Genomic DNA, 20,335 nt, shown 5'->3' on the forward strand with positions numbered 1-20,335 from the left:
AAAAAATAAAAGTCTGAGAAAGTTCAACAAACCTCTGCCAAACTCACAACCAGCACAATTCAAATGTTTTCTTTACACATTTTATTATTCATTTAATTGTTCCATAATGATTTAAAGATGGTGAATATTGACAAAATAAATTCAGCTATGCCGTTAAGTTAATTATGATCAAATGTGTTTATTTTCAGTTTTTAAAAGTATAAGCAATACGAAGAATTATGGAGTAGACAATGGGTTCATAGCACCGGTACCACTCCTATTACCCACACCCACCCTACAGACCCACAAAAACATCATATTCCCACCACATTTGGCAAGATAGTGCAAAATATAGCATTAAGTTACACACACGCACACACGCACACACGCACACACACACACACACACACACACACACACACACACACACACACACACACACACACACACACACACACACACACACACACACACGGTAAGCATAAATTAAGTGAACAAGTAAATAAGAAGAACAAATTAGACTGAAAGAAGAGGACAAAAAAGTAGAAAATGAGAATATCAAAACTAATCAATCTCAGCTAGTAGCCGAGCGTTCAATTCCTCTACAAAATCAAGAAATGTTTCTGAAGGCAACTGTTAGAAGAGAGTTGTCCGTCACTGGAAGGCTTCCTCCAGGATAGAGGGGGTGGACATCTGCAAAGAGTTGTCCGTCACTGGAAGACTTCCTCCAGGATAGAGGGGTGGATGTCCGCAGCCTGGAGGCTCTGGACCAGCCGCTGAGCCGTGGCTTTCTTGCCCTCAGTCCGCCGCCATTGGACCAGGCCGGCCAGCACCTGCCCATGGGTGCTGAGAGAATGGTCGGCCCGACAGCGAAACAAGGCTTCAGCAGATAGACCCAAGTCCAGGAGAACCTGCTCCCATTCGGGCCCAAGGCGAGAAGCTAGCCGGGACAGTTCGCGGTCCGAGGGGACCTTCTGGAGAAATGCCTCAGGAATGTGCCAGTCATCTGGAGAAAGAGAGTGACAAATATAAGAGGTAGGAAGAAAAGGGAAGGCTTATTATGGCATATGGTCATAGTCCAGGTGAAATAGGCCAGATAGAGAATTGATAATTGTTCCGGTTTATGTAAAAGCACCAAATTTGGTATACATGCATTCTGTGAACATTTCCAGAAATGCACAACAAAAATGGTTGTGATTGTCCGTGGCGGCCATTTAACTCTCCGCCCTGGCTTGCCAACAATTGTTTTTTCCTGTGTTTCTGTTGAATTGAGCATAATTGTTGGAAACAACAACAAAACCAAGGCTTCCATTTTACTGTGAATACAATTTTCCTGATTGTCATAAGTGGTGAAATGATTATGTTCTTGGTTCCCTCTTTTTTATATCATTCAATTTTATATTCAATTGTCTGACTGTTGCAAATTTCCTCACACTTTTTATGACATACATGTGTATGGGACGACTTTGAATTTGATCATTCGGTAATGATCAGTGGCCGATCGATTAGTACACTCCTGATATCTGGAGTATATATATACATATGAAGAGTTAATTTGCAAAAACAGGTATCTCCATTTGGATTTTTTATCATTTTATTTTATATATTGATGTATTTATACTGTAATTTATTTATTTTTGGGAAAACTTTATTATCAATCATAACTAAAACATATTCATCTGATAATTTTCACATAAATCACCTCAATAATGTTCTCTATGTGCACTCCAGGGAGTATCAAACAGATGTTGTTTGTTCATTTTAAGAATGGCGTTTACCTGTTTTTGCAAATGAACTCTTCATATATATATATATATATATATACATCTGTCTAACCACTAGGTAGGTTTAATTTGATCAGGGGATTGTGCAATTTGGTATCCATTGGCCAGGAGCACCCACAAAAAAATACTATGAGTTCTTTCGCCGTCAACAGAGTATGATGTTGCAACCTTTCTGTGTTGATAACACTCAATGTGTTTGTTTTCTTTTAGGACTCTGTGACACAGCCAAAATGTGTGTTTGTACGGGAGATTGTAAAGCGTATACACGTTTTTCACCGCACATAACCTTGGCATCTGTTTATCTAATAAAGTTGGTCCCGCGTGTGTATGGTCACACTTGATAGTCCATGTAACCATGAGAGCTGCCTTTCTTTACAACTCAGTGACCTGCTGGTTGCGTAACAGCGGCAAGCAAGCATGCAGGCAAGGAACTATTCACCGCTGTTCCAGGAAATCAGCTTTAGCTGCAGACATCCGACATCAAATCACCCTCAGAGACAAAGCAGCAGCTACGCTGAATAGGAGACAGGCCCAAGGGCACGTCGTAAAAAGATGCAGACGATAAGCAGGATCTTTCATTTCCCATTTTTCTGCTTTCCAATATTTCCACCTGTTTGCCTTTTCTTAGGAGGGTTGACAGTCTTCTAAATGAATCAACTGACCTAAGATCCAAATGACAGTGGAGTTCAATATGATTTGAATACATGGAAAATGAAACTTGACTAGTATCTGTATTACTGTGGAAAAAGGTTGTGTTAAGGAATCATTGTAGATCAGTGTAAAAAGAAAAAAATAATCGCTTCACCATTAACTCATTGAGTGCCAAGGACGAGTATGTTCGTCAATTCAAATACTAACGTAGAGTGCCAAGGACGACTATGTTCGTCAATTGCGTTTTTTGACGGTGGGACGTGGATCAAAGCCTCTTACATCTCCTATAAAAATATGGGAGCTATTGAATGTGTATAACCTATTTTACAGACCCATTAGGGGGCGACAGTGCTCTCCAGATTAGAGAAAGTTGAGGAAAAAAAAGCAGAAAAAGCCCCGTGATGAAAGAGAAACCGATGCATGAGCCAGAGCGGCACAGATTGCTCTGGCTGCCTGGAGCCAACGTTAGCTGCGAACAGCAGTCAATCCGCTCCCACAAATGTCTCTGTCTCTGCTGCATAGCTTCTCCACACGATTAGCCGCCAGAAAATAAAACCAAAGCCAAACCATTCTCATGAGAATGGTTTGGCTTTTCAGTGTCGCGCTGGGAGCCGGCGCACAAGGCTGAGCGCTCCGAAAATAGACTGGGTGCAGCGCACTTTGCAACGCACAGCAGAAATCCTATAATCGGACGCAGCTTCATCCCAGCTCACAACCGAAACCCCAGAAACGCAGACGAACGCGAGCCCCATCCAGACTCCCCCGACGAGCGGCCGCCATCTGAACGTGGATCCGTAAGGCAGCAGAGCCTGCCATAGCAGGCAGCAGAAACTCGCCTGACACACGCAGCAGCCAGCACAGCGAGCAGAGCCACCAGAGACACTCCCACGGAGGAGGAGTTTGGAGTTGAGGGGGGTGTGGGTGCTGTTTATTGAAGGAAATTACTGTTCAGATGTTTCAGGTCAGAAAATATTAGTTTCAGAGTCAGTGATTTGCTTGAAATGCTTCATTTCACAAAAGGCTCAATATCTCAGCTTCTAGATGGAAACGCCTGTTTTTGCTGTTTTTGACCTATCTTCTCCGGCTGATAACTAAAGAATGGAAAATGATATCAATAAACTTTTTTTTGCTGCTGATACAATAGAGTCTCATCGTTCTTTGTGCGTGTTCGGTGTTTACATAGTAATATCACACAATATTCTGTGGGCCTCGAGAAATCACTGAAAACGCTCTGAAACTCTGGCACTGGGAGCGTCCGTTCTCCAAAAGTGGCTGGCACTCAATGAGTTAATGATAGTTTCATCTAGTTTGCACCACTGAGCTAAATAAAAATGGAGAGAGGATCTCCATCTCCTGCCTGTATTGTCTATTGAAGCCAAAATCTTCTCAGATCAGTGAACCAGAGTCTGCGCAGTATCTCCATTGAGTTAGAACCTCTGAGAGCTATCCGCCCCTCTGAACTTTCTTATGTAGAGCTGCTGTTTCTAGAATGCGCACAGTGCGTTGCGTATTTATATACAGTCTAGCTCTGTAAATATGGCACTTTAAGTTGTAATATTTTTTGTCTCGCCAAAAGTAACCGGGAAGATTCCCACTATGAGATCAGTTTATCAAAATGACGCCTGTACGAAAATCAGATTTTCGTTGTCGGAGATTGAAGCTGTATATCAGCCAGACAAGTCAGACCTCCGGGGTGACGGCCCGGGCTGCTGCTGCTGCAGCCCGGAAGAGGAGCCTTCAGCAGGGCTGCTCTCAGCCTCTCACATGGGAAAAAATATCGGATCTCTGTGTTGATTAGCCTAATGTTTCCGTGGCAGCCTGTAACGTTCTATTTAATATAGCTCAGTGGTAACGTTAGCCCAGCTGCCTGGTCTCGTCTCTGTAACTATATCCTTCCAACAGCTAAGAAACGAGCTTGTGAAGAACGAACATCCCCACAGTCAAAGCACTTCACTGAGATATCTATATAAAAACGTTTATTGCTTTACTACCAAAAATAAAACCTCCAGTGTCTGTATAAGCTAAGGCTAACCCGTTAGCGATTAGCTAATGGTGGTTGTGTACACTTGTGTAGGCCCCGTGTTGGTTATACCCGGGAGTTAACATTATAAAACACATTTCCTGGCATATGCAGGCAGTTGGACAACCTGGTAAGTTCTGAAAATATGTGTCTATTATTGTGTTATTCCAGCTATCGTTATCGGTTGTTAAGTTATATTAATATTAAGCCGATAAATAATGAAAAACAGCCGACTAGCACAAGCGGCTAACGCTAGTGCTAGCCTGCATGTTAAAAACCATTGTGTACCGATAACGTAGCTGGAACTAATAAAACACATATTTTCTGAACTTATTTCAGTCCCCAACCAACGTTACTTCCTTGCGTACCTTTCTCAAAACAATGTCCTTTTTATTGGATATGTCTGGTAGCCAACACAGCCACCCCGACCTCCAGGGAGCGTTAGATAACAGAATGAAGCCGTGTGTCTCGTCTATGACGATAGATCTATAATATGAACAGCCTGTCCAGCCAATGACGGCTTGAGACTAGGGATGGGCATTTCTAGCAAAAACACTATTCGAAATTCGCTGGCCAAAGTCGACTTTTAATCGAAATTCGAAAATAAAAATAAAATGTATTTTTTTTTTTAAATCAATCAATTTTTTTTTTTTTTTTTTTTTTGTGTGAGTGAAATGTTGCATTGTCTCCCCTGATTCTAAGTATAGTCGAATCGCTTGGTTTGAGCAAGTAAAACAATTTTTATAAGCATTTTAAGCAAGGTTTATGGAAAAATGAATGGCGGATGAAATCCCATGAAGAGGGAGAGGTTTCTTATAAAAATTGTTTTACTTGCTCAAACCAAGCGATTCGACTATTCTTAGAATCAGGGGAGACAATGCAACATTTCACTCACAAAAAAAAAAAATGTTTTTTTTTTTCTTTCAAAAAACGAATTTCGAATTTCAATAATAAAAGTCGACCTTGATAATAACAACGATTATTCGAAAATTCTAAATTCGATGTCCATCCCTACTTGAGACTGGCTGCCACAGCTGTCAATCATCCATTTTTATCCCTTTTTATATGTCAAATAACTACTTAAAAACAAACTGAACAGAAAGATGACCACTTGCACAGGCATTAGCATGATAATGACTATCTAAAATGATACAAACCACCTTTGGAAAAAAATTATCTGACGTATACTCTGATTATTTCGGTTGTGATTTTCCCATCCACTAACATGGGGAGGCGGGCCTTGTGACCTAATACTGGATTCAGCCGCCAGAGCGGCGATCTAACATGCAGCGGCCTCAGTGAACGGGACCAGAGCTGCAGCCTTGGTTTGCACATACTGTACATATACATTACATATTCATTCAGATTTAATTCCCCCCGAAGTACCACATATACAGCAAAAATACTCATACTTGATGCTATTGCATTCGCAAAATCTGTCCAGAGGTCCATGGTCCAGAGACAGACAGACCTGGCAAAGTACTCAAAACGGCTTATGTGGTAGTTCCTGCGACAATACGCGTCTCCTGGGCCACATTCTGCCATGATGACACACACACACACACACACACACACACACACACACACACACAGTGACAGCAACAGTGTCACAGCTAACTGGCTACATGTCTTTAGCCCTGGCTAACTGGTTACATGTCTTTAGCCCTGGGTAACAGGCTACATGTCTTTAGCCCTGGCTAACTGGCTACATGTCTTTAGCCCTGGCTAACTGGCTACATGTATTTAGCCCTGGGTAACAGGCTACATGTCTTTAGCCCTGGCTAACTGGCTACATGTATTTAGCCCTGGGTAACAGGCTACATGTCTTTAGCCCTGGCTAACAGGCTACATGTATTTAGCCCTGGGTAACAGGTTACATGTCTTTAGCCCTGGCTAACTGGTTACATGTCTTTAGCCCTGGGTAACAGGCTACATGTCTTTAGCCCTGGCTAACTGGCTACATGTATTTAGCCCTGGGTAACAGGCTACATGTCTTTAGCCCTGGCTAACTGGCTACATGTCTTTAGCCCTGGGTAACTGGCTACATGTCTTTAGCCCTGGGTAACTGGTTACATGTCTTTAGCCCTGGGTAACAGGCTACATGTCTTTAGCCCTGGCTAACTGGTTACATGTCTTTAGCCCTGGGTAACAGGCTACATGTCTTTAGCCCTGGGTAACTGGTTACATGTCTTTAGCCCTGGGTAACAGGCTACATGTCTTTGGCCCTGGGTAACTGGTTACATGTCTTTAGCCCTGGGTAACAGGTTACATGTATTTAGCCCTGGGTAACAGGCTACATGTCTTTAGCCCTGGGTAACTGGTTACATGTCTTTAGCCCTGGGTAACAGGTTACATGTCTTTAGCCCTGGGTAACAGGTTACATGTCTTTAGCCCTGGGTAACAGGCTACATGTCTTTAGCCCTGGGTAACATGCTACATGTCTTTAGCCCTGGGTAACAGGTTACATGTCTTTAGCCCTGGGTAACAGGTTACATGTATTTAGCCCTGGGTAACAGGTTACATGTCTTTAGCCCTGGGTAACAGGTTACATGTATTTAGCCCTGGGTAACAGGCTACATGTCTTTAGCCCTGGGTAACAGGCTACATGTCTTTAGCCCTGGGTAACAGGTTACATGTCTTTAGCCCTGGGTAACAGGCTACATGTCTTTAGCCCTGGGTAACTGGTTACATGTCTTTAGCCCTGGGTAACTGGTTACATGTCTTTAGCCCTGGGTAACTGGTTACATGTCTTTAGCCCTGGCTAACTGGTTACATGTCTTTAGCCCTGGCTAACTGGTTACATGTCTTTAGCCCTGGGTAACAGGTTACATGTCTTTAGTCCTGGGTAACTGGTTACATGTCTTTAGCCCTGGCTAACTGGTTACATGTCTTTAGCCCTGGGTAACTGGTTACATGTCTTTAGCCCTGGGTAACTGGTTACATGTCTTTAGCCCTGGGTAACTGGTTACATGTCTTTAGCCCTGGGTAACTGGTTACATGTCTTTAGCCCTGGGTAACAGGCTACATGTCTTTAGCCCTGGGTAACTGGTTACATGTCTTTAGCCCTGGGTAACAGGTTACATGTCTTTAGCCCTGGGTAACTGGTTACATGTCTTTAGCCCTGGGTAACAGGTTACATGTCTTTAGCCCTGGGTAACAGGTTACATGTCTTTAGCCCTGGGTAACAGGTTACATGTCTTTAGCCCTGGGTAACAGGTTACATGTCTTTAGCCCTGGGTAACTGGTTACATGTCTTTAGCCCTGGGTAACAGGTTACATGTCTTTAGCCCTGGGTAACAGGTTACATGTCTTTAGCCCTGGGTAACTGGTTACATGTCTTTAGCCCTACTGTCGGTAACTGGCAACCTGCAAGTTAAACTGAGGTGAGTGGGTTTGAGTGATGTGTGACATTTGGGTTCACCTGTATCATATAAGGTGCTGCATGTATTGGTTGGCCAAAGTTCAGCAGTGTGTGTGTGTGTGTATGTTCTAGGGGTAGACAGTGTTGTTTACTTCTGACATGACGGAGGTTCCTCCCTGACCACAGCCTGACGTGACTTTTGATATTCAATTTCATTAATTTTCAAAAGTGTTTCTTGCAAATTAACGTTTTCATTTATAGGCAGTATGCTGAATACTTAGCATTTTTTTAGAAGAAAATTGGCAAATTTAAAGGAACACTCCGCCCATTTTCAACCAGCTTTGTATCATTAGAACATCAGTAGTATATCAGAAAACTGTAAACGGTTTTGAAGTCTGTCATTTAATTTGACAGTTATTGAGTGTTAAAGTGTGGACCAGTGACATCACTGGTCCACACTAACTCAAATTAATAACTCATTAACTCAAATCAACTCTCAATAACTGTCAAACTAGATGAATGATGAATAGTTTGACATGATACAAAGCTGGTTGAAAATGGGCGGAGTGTTCCTTTAAGTACTTACAGTATCTTTGGACAATATAGACTTGTCTGCCGTGTCTGACTGGTTGATCTGAACCAAAACCAACATCACCAAAACCCTTTGCTCTGCGTCCTATTGCTAGATTTCCACTCCTTGTTGTGGCTGGTACAGTTGTAACAAGTGTATCAATAGTGTTTGCCAGGAGAGGTTAGGTGAGTTCATCACAAGCTGTTTCCCCATTTCAAACAACACATACGCTCTGGCTGCATTCTCTGTAATTCATCAACAAGACAAGGAGGAAAATATCTTGAATCATCCAAGTATAGTTTATAGTTTAGAATTATGATACTTTTATACCGTTGTTTAGAACATGTATACGTCTGAATTGTGGTTGTTTCCTCCGCTGAGGAGGTGGTGTTTTCGGTGCCGTTTGTCTGTCCGTCCGTTTGTCCGTCCGTTAGCAGGATTGTGGTAAAACTACTTGGCTGATTTTCATAAAACTTGGTGGAAGGGTGTAGCATGGGCTAAGGAAGAGAGAGTCTGGCTGACAACGCCAGTGTCATTTGCTTCAATCAGGAGAGGCCAGTTGGTAGGATTAGACAAAATTTATTTAGCAATCGGCGTGCATGGCAAATGCTTTGGCGCTTGACTCCATTGGCCAGTGGCGCGCTTGACTCCATTGGCCAGTGGCGCTGCTCTTGAGGCAGAGGAGGGCGCCTGCATGGGCCATTGGCCAGTGGCGCTGCTCTTGAGGCAGAGGAGGGCGCCTGCATGGGCTAGGAGATCCCCCCCCGTGGGGGATCAGGAGTCAAGACTCGTTGGTGGTGGACTGGGGAGGTGGGTGGGGCAAAACAACGCTTCGGAGGCCGGCTTCAAGGGAGATGGACTGCCGTGGGCTGCTGCTGCTATGATCGGCCAGAGAGAGAGAGGTGACGTAGAACCCTTGCTATATATATGAGGATTAACTGACGTCATGTTTGACGTCATAGCAGACGTCATACTAGGATTTTTGACTGACCACGTTGTGCTAGAACTTGACTGACGTCAGGGGATGACCGGATTACGCGTGAGTGGCCTTCTGCTTGAACTATGGTCTGGAGACCTCACAACTTTTTATCAGACATATTCTCGATTAGAACTAGAAGTATCTATATTAGAAAACCATTGAAGTGATGAGCGAGAGTGGTGTGAAAATAGTAATTATGTGTATGAATAAAGAAGTAGGCAGCGGGCCCTATACTGCAAAAATCCAAGGCACTCAGTCAGTCAGTCAGTCAGTGAAAAGTCTACATGTATTTATTTTAGGGTGTATTCATCATATTCATTGTATCTCCTTTGCTTTGTTCCCAATCAGGGGCTTAATTGATACAATTGTTGCATCTGTGCCTTGGTTCGTTTGCGTTCACACGACACACGGCCACAAATCAAATGGTCCAAATAGGATTGCCTCTTGGATTGAGCAGGAGACTGCGGTAATAGCCTCCCGGGATGGAAAGAAATAATTCCAAGAGATTTTATACGATTTAAAAAATGTGTGTGCGTTGGGTCGGCCTACATTGTACTGTATGTCGGGTGTGCGAGGGGTGGGGGGGGTTTATCCATCTAACCGCCCCCAATAAAATAATTTGGTAAAGATAAAACAATGACCAGTGCAACTTCTGCTATTACCATCATGGACACGAGGCCTACTACATATTTGAATCCTCCTGACAGTAGGCTACACGTGGCCATATGCGTAGTCCTTTGTAGTCTAAAGGATATGAACATGTGTGCTGTCAGTAGGGCTGGGTCGGTTTGAAAATTTTAAAACCGGTTCGATATTGCCGTCTAAACCGGATCTAACCGGTATACCGATTTTTTTTGTAATAAAAAAAAAAAAAAAAAAAAAAAAAAAATGTTTTTTAAAGCAGGGCTCCCGAGTGTGGCCCATAACTGTCTGTAGTGCAACTTCAGTCCACCTGATAGCGATAATACACCTCTAAGCTGGTATTGTCAACCAGCAATGATACTGAATAAAAAGAAGCAGGACACCTGTGTAACAAACACACCCTGTATTTATTTCTCATAACTATTCAGCTCAACTTTTCTTCTAAACATCAAAATAATAAATGAAATAAGACTGCTGCCTATAGTGCAACTTGAGAAAAGGCTAATAAAAACACAAGCAGTGCAATCAGAATGGATTGGCTTACAGCTGAGCTGCCTTATAAACTTCAAAACTCACAAATTCACACAATATAGGGCCTAGGCATGGGTCGGTTTGAACATTTTGAAACCGGTTCGATATTCCCCAAAAAAACGTATCAAAGCGGCTGCAGTTGGTGGCGATAATGCACCTCTAAGCTGGTATGCTGCCAACCAGCACGAACACTGAATACAAATAAGCAGAACCTTTTAACTGTAACAACACACTGTTTTTATTTCTCATAACTATTCAGCTTAACTTTTCTTCAAACATCAACATAATAAACAAAATAAGACTTTTGCCTACTAGTGCAACTTGAGAAGAGGCTAATACGAACAATAGTGCAATCAGAATGGACTGGGGAAAAAAAAAAAAAAAAAAAAAAAAAAAAATTTAAGGTTTTTTAGGTTTGCACGTGATCAAACCGGTTTGGGCTCGTATACCGAACCGAACCGGTAAAACCGGAAATCGACCCATGCCTAGCTGTCAGGAATAAAATATATAAATAAAATAACCTACGGACATTTCGAGGAAGACCCCAATCAGTCTGACAAACAATCTTCTCACAGAAGAAGGCTGGCTCTGATGACCACCACTTTTCATTTACCAGACCAGAGGTAAGTTCAGTTGAGACCAAACGGCTGATGACTGCAATCATGCACAAATCCCCAAACGTTTATCCGTGCAAACGCTAGTTTCACGAGTCGCCAAAACAGGATCTGAAGAATGAAGATGATGTTTTTAACCGTTAAAAATGTTCGTTCTAAGGGCATTACGCACAGTGCAGCTGGCTACGGGAGCTGGCTTATCCAAAAATGCACACTGTTTCCTGCAGTTGTGTCGGATCGAGGTCGGATCATGTTCTTCTCACCACAAACGAACCGCTCCGGCTCCAGAGTTCGTTTGCAAGCGGATCGAGACCACCCTTTCTCGGCGATCTCGCTTGTTTTGTCCCGCATCCGAGCGTGATTGCGTGATCTGGTTTGTATACCTACAGCCCTGCATGTAGGTCTCACACAGGCAGTAATGTATCTGGTTTGTATACCTACAGCCCTGCATGTAGGTCTCACACAGGCAATAATGTATCTGGTTTGTATACCTACAGCCCTGCATGTAGGTCTCACACAGGCAGTAGTGTATCTGGTTTGTATACCTACAGCCCTGCATGTAGGTCTCACACAGGCAATAATGTATCTGGTTTGTATACCTACAGCCCTGCATGTAGGTCTCACACAGGCAGTAATGTATCTGGTTTGTATACCTACAGCCCTGCATGTAGGTCTCACACAGGCAGTAATGTATCTGGTTTGTATACCTACAGCCCTGCATGTAGGTCTCACATAGGCAGTAATGTATCTGGTTTGTATACCTACAGCCCTGCATGTAGGTCTCACATAGGCAGTAATGTATCTGGTTTGTATACCTACAGCCCTGCATGTAGGTCTCACACAGGCAATAATGTATCTGGTTTGTATACCTACAGCCCTGCATGTAGGTCTCACACAGGCAGTAATGTATCTGGTTTGTATACCTACAGTACAGCCCTGCATGTAGGTCTCACACAGGCAGTAATGTATCTGGTTTGTATACCTACAGCCCTGCATGTAGGTCTCACATAGGCAGTAATGTATCTGGTTTGTATACCTACAGCCCTGCATGTAGGTCTCACACAGGCAGTAATGTATCTGGTTTGTATACATACAGCCCTGCATGTAGGTCTCACACAGGCAGTAATGTATCTGGTTTGTATACCTACAGCCCTGCATGTAGGTCTCACACAGGCAATAATGTATCTGGTTTGTATACCTACAGCCCTGCATGTAGGTCTCACACAGGCAATAATGTATCTGGTTTGTATACCTACAGCCCTGCATGTAGGTCTCACATAGGCAGTAATGTATCTGGTTTGTATACCTACAGCCCTGCATGTAGGTCTCACATAGGCAGTAATGTATCTGGTTTGTATACCTACAGCCCTGCATGTAGGTCTCACACAGGCAGTAATGTATCTGGTTTGTATACCTACAGCCCTGCATGTAGGTCTCACACAGGCAATAATGTATCTGGTTTGTATACCTACAGCCCTGCATGTAGGTCTCACATAGGCAGTAATGTATCTGGTTTGTATACCTACAGCCCTGCATGTAGGTCTCACACAGGCAGTAATGTATCTGGTTTGTATACCTACAGCCCTGCATGTAGGTCTCACACAGGCAATAATGTATCTGGTTTGTATACCTACAGCCCTGCATGTAGGTCTCACACAGGCAATAATGTATCTGGTTTGTATACCTACAGCCCTGCATGTAGGTCTCACACAGGCAATAATGTATCTGGTTTGTATACCTACAGCCCTGCATGTAGGTCTCACACAGGCAATAATGTATCTGGTTTGTATACCTACAGCCCTGCATGTAGGTCTCACACAGGCAATAATGTATCTGGTTTGTATACCTACAGCCCTGCATGTAGGTCTCACACAGGCAGTAATGTATCTGGTTTGTATACCTACAGCCCTGCATGTAGGTCTCACATAGGCAGTAATGTATCTGGTTTGTATACCTACAGCCCTGCATGTAGGTCTCACATAGGCAGTAATGTATCTGGTTTGTATACCTACAGCCCTGCATGTAGGTCTCACACAGGCAATAATGTATCTGGTTTGTATACCTACAGCCCTGCATGTAGGTCTCACACAGGCAATAATGTATCTGGTTTGTATACCTACAGCCCTGCATGTAGGTCTCACATAGGCAGTAATGTATCTGGTTTGTATACCTACAGCCCTGCATGTAGGTCTCACACAGGCAATAATGTATCTGGTTTGTATACCTACAGCCCTGCATGTAGGTCTCACATAGGCAATAATGTATCTGGTTTGTATACCTACAGCCCTGCATGTAGGTCTCACACAGGCAGTAATGTATCTGGTTTGTATACCTACAGCCCTGCATGTAGGTCTCACACAGGCAATAATGTATCTGGTTTGTATACCTACAGCCCTGCATGTAGGTCTCACATAGGCAGTAATGTATCTGGTTTGTATACCTACAGCCCTGCATGTAGGTCTCACACAGGCAATAATGTATCTGGTTTGTATACCTACAGCCCTGCATGTAGGTCTCACATAGGCAGTAATGTATCTGGTTTGTATACCTACAGCCCTGCATGTAGGTCTCACACAGGCAGTAATGTATCTGGTTTGTATACCTACAGCCCTGCATGTAGGTCTCACACAGGCAATAATGTATCTGGTTTGTATACCTACAGCCCTGCATGTAGGTCTCACATAGGCAGTAATGTATCTGGTTTGTATACCTACAGCCCTGCATGTAGGTCTCACACAGGCAGTAATGTATCTGGTTTGTATACCTACAGCCCTGCATGTAGGTCTCACACAGGCAATAATGTATCTGGTTTGTATACCTACAGCCCTGCATGTAGGTCTCACATAGGCAGTAATGTATCTGGTTTGTATACCTACAGCCCTGCATGTAGGTCTCACACAGGCAGTAATGTATCTGGTTTGTATACCTACAGCCCTGCATGTAGGTCTCACACAGGCAATAATGTATCTGGTTTGTATACCTACAGCCCTGCATGTAGGTCTCACACAGGCAATAATGTATCTGGTTTGTATACCTACAGCCCTGCATGTAGGTCTCACACAGGCAATAATGTATCTGGTTTGTATACCTACAGCCCTGCATGTAGGTCTCACATAGGCAGTAATGTATCTGGTTTGTATACCTACAGCCCTGCATGTAGGTCTCACACAGGCAGTAATGTATCTGGTTTGTATACCTACAGCCCTGCATGTAGGTCTCACATAGGCAGTAATGTATCTGGTTTGTATACCTACAGCCCTGCATGTAGGTCTCACATAGGCAGTAATGTATCTGGTTTGTATACCTACAGCCCTGCATGTAGGTCTCACACAGGCGCAGAACATATGTGTTTGTATACCTACAGCCCTGCATGTAGGTCTCACACAGGCGCAGAACATACGTGCTAGTTGACCGTCGGCTGTAGTCTTTGCAGTGTGTTCAATTGCAACTGTTCAGATCACAAAACAACACGCATACAAACAAACCTGCCGTTCACATATCTCTCTAAGCTAAGCTAATGACATTCTCTTATTAGTGGCACTTAGCACCAAATGACGCATGGACGTATGGATGCTTGTGAGGAAAGGAACAGCCACCTTTTATCACACAACACCTGGTCCTCCTGTCATCATAATAGGATAACTGAATGCAACACTACATGCAAACAGAGCAGCAATTCAGAGCCGGCAGGCAGAAATATGAATATGCACCTGTGTTTTCCTGATGTCCTTTCTGATTCCCCTGTGGTTCTATATAGTGTCCTCTAGAGAGAGAGAGTGGTGTCAGCGGGGGACCAAAATGCGAGACTCATTAGCCAATGAACAGCCAGGAATGGGTCTCACGCTACTTTTGCATGCTAAAATAAAGCTGATAATGTACAATTTGATTCAAGGGGGGGGGGGAACCCTTTCAGAGTACAACACAAACTGTGTATTTTGCTGCAACTCGACAGTGCTGCTTAATCCAGGACCTTACTTCCTGGAACTCTTGAGAGTAAAAAAACTGGTCCATTGGAGTGAATGGAGATGTCGGGACTCTTCTATCTACACGGCTCTGGTTCTATAGAGGCGTTGTCCTGGCAGACTGTCTTCTCATTGGACAGATCCACCCCCCTTATCCCACTGAAAGGAAGGCTTGATGTGGCAAGTGTGCCACATGACTGAGTTTAAGCTCTGCCAAACACATGGCAATCTGGGAACCCAGAGTCTATTTTTATTTGAGAAATAGACTCTGGGACAGCCCTACCGTTTTCCCCCGGCTTCCTGCACAGCGCGCCTCTCCTGCCGCCGTCACTTCCTTTTCCGCGTCCGTGCTCCACCGTTTACAGTCTAAATAGCAACTTGCACCGTGACTTTACAGTCATTTTGCACTGTTGTCGTAAGACGAGTTGACGTCTTCTATGCAGTTTTAACGTTATTAGTGAATAGCCGAAATGGACGCGTAAAAAGGAAAGCGCAAGTGACGGAAAAGCCACAGTCACTTCCTTTTCCGCGTCCGTTGTAGACTACCCTGTACAGAACTGCCTTATAAAAAACACATGTAACCCTCCTCAGATCTGTCTCACCCTGGCAGAAAGCCAATTTCATTTGATGCGGGCAAGTCGAGCTGGAGCAAAGTCAATCCAAAATGGACCGAAAAAGAAGCCACATGAGGTTCGGGGCATTAATATGGCTACTGAGCATGTGAGCAGTCCACTGGCAGGATCTCTCTGCGCTCTAACCGGAGAAGCTGCTCCTGCCAAGATTCCTGGAAAGCAGGAGGCAGGCAATGAAAGAAGCCTGGGCCAACATGGCTGCCAGGAGAACTGCCTGCTCCTGCTCCAGCATGAATTCATGGCCCATAATGGCTATGGCATACCTCCAATCCCCAGTCCTCAGAAACACATTCTCCTACCCTGTTTCAATCCTCGGTCCTCAGCAACACATTCTCCTACTCTGTTTCAAGCCTCAGTCCTCAGCAACACATTATACTGCTCTGTTTCAAGCCTCAGTCCTCAGCAACACATTCTCCTGCTCTGTTTCAATCCTCAGTCCTCAGCAACACATTCTCCTGCTCTGTTTCAAGCCTCAGTCCTCAGCAACACATTCTCCTGCTCTGTTTCAATCCTCGGTCCTCAGCAACACATTCTCCTGCTCTGTTTCAATCCTCGGTCCTCAGCAACACATTCTCCTGCTCTGTTTCAATCCTCGGTCCTCAGCAACACATTCTCCTGCTCTGTTTCAATCCTCAGACCTCAGCAACACATTCTCCTGCTCTGTTTCAATCCTCAGACCTCAGCAACACATTCTCCTGCTCTGTTTCAATCCTCAGACCTCAGCAACACATTCTACTGCTCTGATTCAATCCTCAGTCCTCAGCAACACATTCTCCTACCCTGTTTCAATCCTCGGTCCTCAGCAACACATTATACTGCTCTGTTTCAATCCTCGGTCCTCAGCAACACATTCTCCTGCTCTGTTTCAATCCTCAGTCCTCAGCAACACATTCTACTGCTCTGATTCAATCCTCAGTCCTCAGCAACACATTCTACTGCTCTGTTTCAATCCTCAGTCCTCAGCAACACATTCTACTGCTCTGTTTCAATCCTCAGCAACACATTCTCCTGCTCTGTTTCAATCCTCAGTCCTCAGCAACACATTCTACTGCTCTGATTCAATCCTCAGTCCTCAGCAACACATTCTACTGCTCTGTTTCAATCCTCAGTCCTCAGCAACACATTCTACTGCTCTGTTTCAACCTCAGTCCTCAGCAACACATTCTCCTGCTCTGTTTCAATCCTCAGTCCTCAGCAACACATTCTCCTGCTCTGTTTCAATCCTCAGTCCTCAGCAACACATTCTACTGCTCTGATTCAATCCTCGGTCCTCAGCAACACATTCTCCTGCTCTGATTCAATCCTCGGTCCTCAGCAACACATTCTCCTGCTCTGATTCAATCCTCAGTCCTCAGCAACACATTATCCTGCTCTGTTTCAAGCCTCAGTCCTCAGCAACACATTCTACTGCTCTGTTTCAATCCTCAGTCCTCAGCAACACATTCTCCTACTCTGTTTCAAGCCTCAGTCCTCAGCAACACATTCTACTGCTCTGTTTCAATCCTCGGTCCTCAGCAACACATTCTCCTACCCTGTTTCAATCCTCAGTCCTCAGCAACACATTCTCCTACCCTGTTTCAATCCTCAGTCCTCAGCAACACATTCTCCTGCTCTGTTTCAATCCTCAGTCCTCAGCAACACATTCTCCTGCTCTGTTTCAATCCTCAGTCCTCAGCAACACATTCTCCTACCCTGTTTCAATCCTCAGTCCTCAGCAACACATTCTCCTACCCTGTTTCAATCCTCAGTCCTCAGCAACACATTCTCCTACCCTGTTTCAATCCTCAGACCTCAGCAACACATTCTCCTGCTCTGTTTCAATCCTCAGACCTCAGCAACACATTCTCCTGCTCTGTTTCAATCCTCAGACCTCAGCAACACATTCTCCTACTCTGTTTCAATCCTCAGTCCTCAGCAACACATTCTCCTACTCTGTTTCAATCCTCAGTCCTCAGCAACACATTCTCCTACTCTGTTTCAATCCTCAGTCCTCAGCAACACATTCTCCTACTCTGTTTCACATCTCAGTCCTCAGTAGGGGTGGGACAAAATATCGATACTCACGGTATCGCGATATTTCCACTTGCGATACGTTATCGATACACTGGCACCAAGTATCGATATGTTTATTTAAAAAAATAAATAATAATAAATTAATTAATTAATAAACAGGCTAAAATATTATGCTGTGTGTGGTAGTTGAAACATAGTTTCAAGTTGACGTTTATTTATGTTTGTAGTTGAAACAAAAACATAAATACTGTAGGCTACATGAATTTAAATGTTTTCTCATTAATATCTACTTTTAGAAATTATATAGGTAGGTAGGTTATATAGGTTTTCTTGTTTTAATAATAATAATAAAAAGACAATGTGTAACTTTTCCTCCGTGGTATCGAAAATGTTATGAGTGAGTGAGTGAACTCTGAGAAAGTTCATGTCAATTCTGCTAATAAATACATAATACCTGCTTCTTGCCTTTTAGGGGTATTTTTTCTCTTCAGTTACACAGGTATCGTGATGTATCGTCTTCCAATATATCGATTATCGCAGAATCGCTGTATCGTGATAATATCGTTATCGAGGGCCAAGTATCGTGACCATATCGTATCGTGAGCTACTCAGCGATTCCCACCCCTAGTCCTCAGCAACACATTCTCCTGCTCTGATTCAATCCTCAGTCCTCAGCAACACATTCTACTGCTCTGTTTCAACCTCAGTCCTCAGCAACACATTCTACTGCTCTGTTTCCATCCTCAGTCCTCAGCAACACATTCTCCTGCTCAGATTCAATCCTCAGTCCTCAGCAACACATTCTCCTGCTCTGATTCCATCCTCAGTCCTCAGCAACACATTCTCCTACCCTGTTTCAATCCTCAGTCCTCAGCAACACATTATCCTGCTCTGATTCAATCCTCAGTCCTCAGCAACACAATATCCTGCTCTGTTTCAACCTCAGTCCTCAGCAACACATTCTCCTGCTCTGTTTCAATCCTCAGTCCTCAGCAACACATTCTATTTCAATCCTCAGTCCTCAGCAACACATTCTCCTGCTCCGTTTCCCAGTCAAGCGAACAGATGCTGGATCATTTGATCAGAATTATCCTCATCTATACTATCCTGAATCTACAAAAATGACACCACATAAAATAATTGCAGTGTTTCCCACAGGTTGACACTAGCTACACATGTAGCTGCTGTGGTTGTTGGCGAGGGCGAGGGGGTGGGGGTGGGAGAGGGGAACCAGCAGCATGGAGCAATGAATGGAGCAGTGAAATCAGACGCCATCAGTTAATCAGCTAATTTAATTGATACAATAAATTACATTTTACAAGCATAATTGCCTCCAGGGATTGTAAAAAAAAAAAAAAGTGGTATTATTGGATGGGATTTTTATGTATGCATTGCTCACTGGCACGCCATGGCATGAAGTAACCACCGTTTCAGTAAATAAAAGTAATGGGATTTTTTTGGCATGAGAGTGTAATGAGATGGAAAAGTTGCTACCAAAGTCTGGTATGATGACCATGAAAATGTGACAATATGCCAATTAATTGCATGACAGTATTTATCCTTAAAAGTGGAACTTCACCGAAAAACAATGCTTATTTATTTTGGACACATGATCTCACACACATCTGTAAACAGTTTGGCACACATTAATTTAGTTTGACAGTATTTGAGAGCTTATTTGAGTTCAAGTTGATGCAGTGATGTCATCCATCCACAATGACGTCACATCACTGGCATCAACTTTAAAATCAACGCTAATTTAAGGAACTCTATCAAGAGAGTCGTATTTCGTTTCTATTTACGTTACTGAACTGTCCCAGCTTATAAGAAACACACAGAATGGCATGTGTTGTAATCTAGTTACCTTCTTCTTGTGAAGTGAGTGGAGCTGCACGGTGTGTCTGCAGCTCCTGCAGCATGTTGTCCCTCAGCCAGCTGAAGTCTGACAGCGACCTCACAAACGTGTGGAAGGCGAGCGGCCCGCGGCTAGGCAGCATGTCCAGCAGTCTCAACGCTTTCTTTTTGTTCGTCATTTGGCTCTCAATCTCTTCAACTTGGTTCTCCGTTAAAATGTTCTCCTGGTACAGAAATGGAACAACCGTGTCACTTACTAAAACCTGACTTGACAACGCCAGTCTGTGTTTCCTGAGTATTTCTTTGTGCACTGGGTCCATGTTAGCGAACTAAGCTAACTAGCGTTAGCTGTAACCTAGCTGTCAGCTTGCTAACGTTACCTCGGGGGGGAGAAACATCACAAGTCAATCATTACTATCATTGTCAGTTGTCTTATTTCATGTAAGCTAGGCGGAAAGGGTTCAGAATTTAAAGTAACTATATACCAAGGCAGAGTTTTGAAAAGTCTCTGACCAAGGCAAGCCAGTTTTGCTCAATGTTATTTGGTCCGACTGGAAACACAACATGACAGCGGAACCAATGTAATCATCAACGATCAAGTCAAAAAGCGACACGCTCAGATCTTCAGCCAAAACGTATGGGGAAAGGTACAGCCTAGCCTACCTTGTAAAACTTTAAGACAATTCATGAATATGAACAACTCAATTCGTCATAGATTCAATGAATCAGTCAGCACGTATTA

The 20,335-nt window shown here is 43.6% G+C and overlaps 1 protein-coding gene across 1 annotated transcript; it reads right to left on the bottom strand.

Moving 5' to 3' along the window:
* Positions 1–339: 339 nt before the first annotated feature.
* cradd (CARD and death domain containing adaptor protein) lies at positions 340–20,124 on the bottom strand. The gene is made up of 2 exons (XM_083659303.1): positions 19,604–20,124; positions 340–985 (listed from the first exon to the last, which is right to left on the bottom strand). The coding sequence occupies exons 1-2, from the start codon at positions 19,911–19,913 to the stop codon at positions 690–692; spliced, it is 606 nt and encodes a 201-aa protein (XP_083515429.1). The 5' UTR covers positions 19,914–20,124; the 3' UTR covers positions 340–689.
* Between the last annotated feature and the right edge of the window lie 211 nt (positions 20,125–20,335).

This window comes from Poromitra crassiceps, assembly GCF_964638095.1.
Source record: "Poromitra crassiceps genome assembly, chromosome: 2".
Taxonomy (NCBI): Eukaryota; Metazoa; Chordata; class Actinopteri; order Beryciformes; family Melamphaidae; genus Poromitra; species Poromitra crassiceps.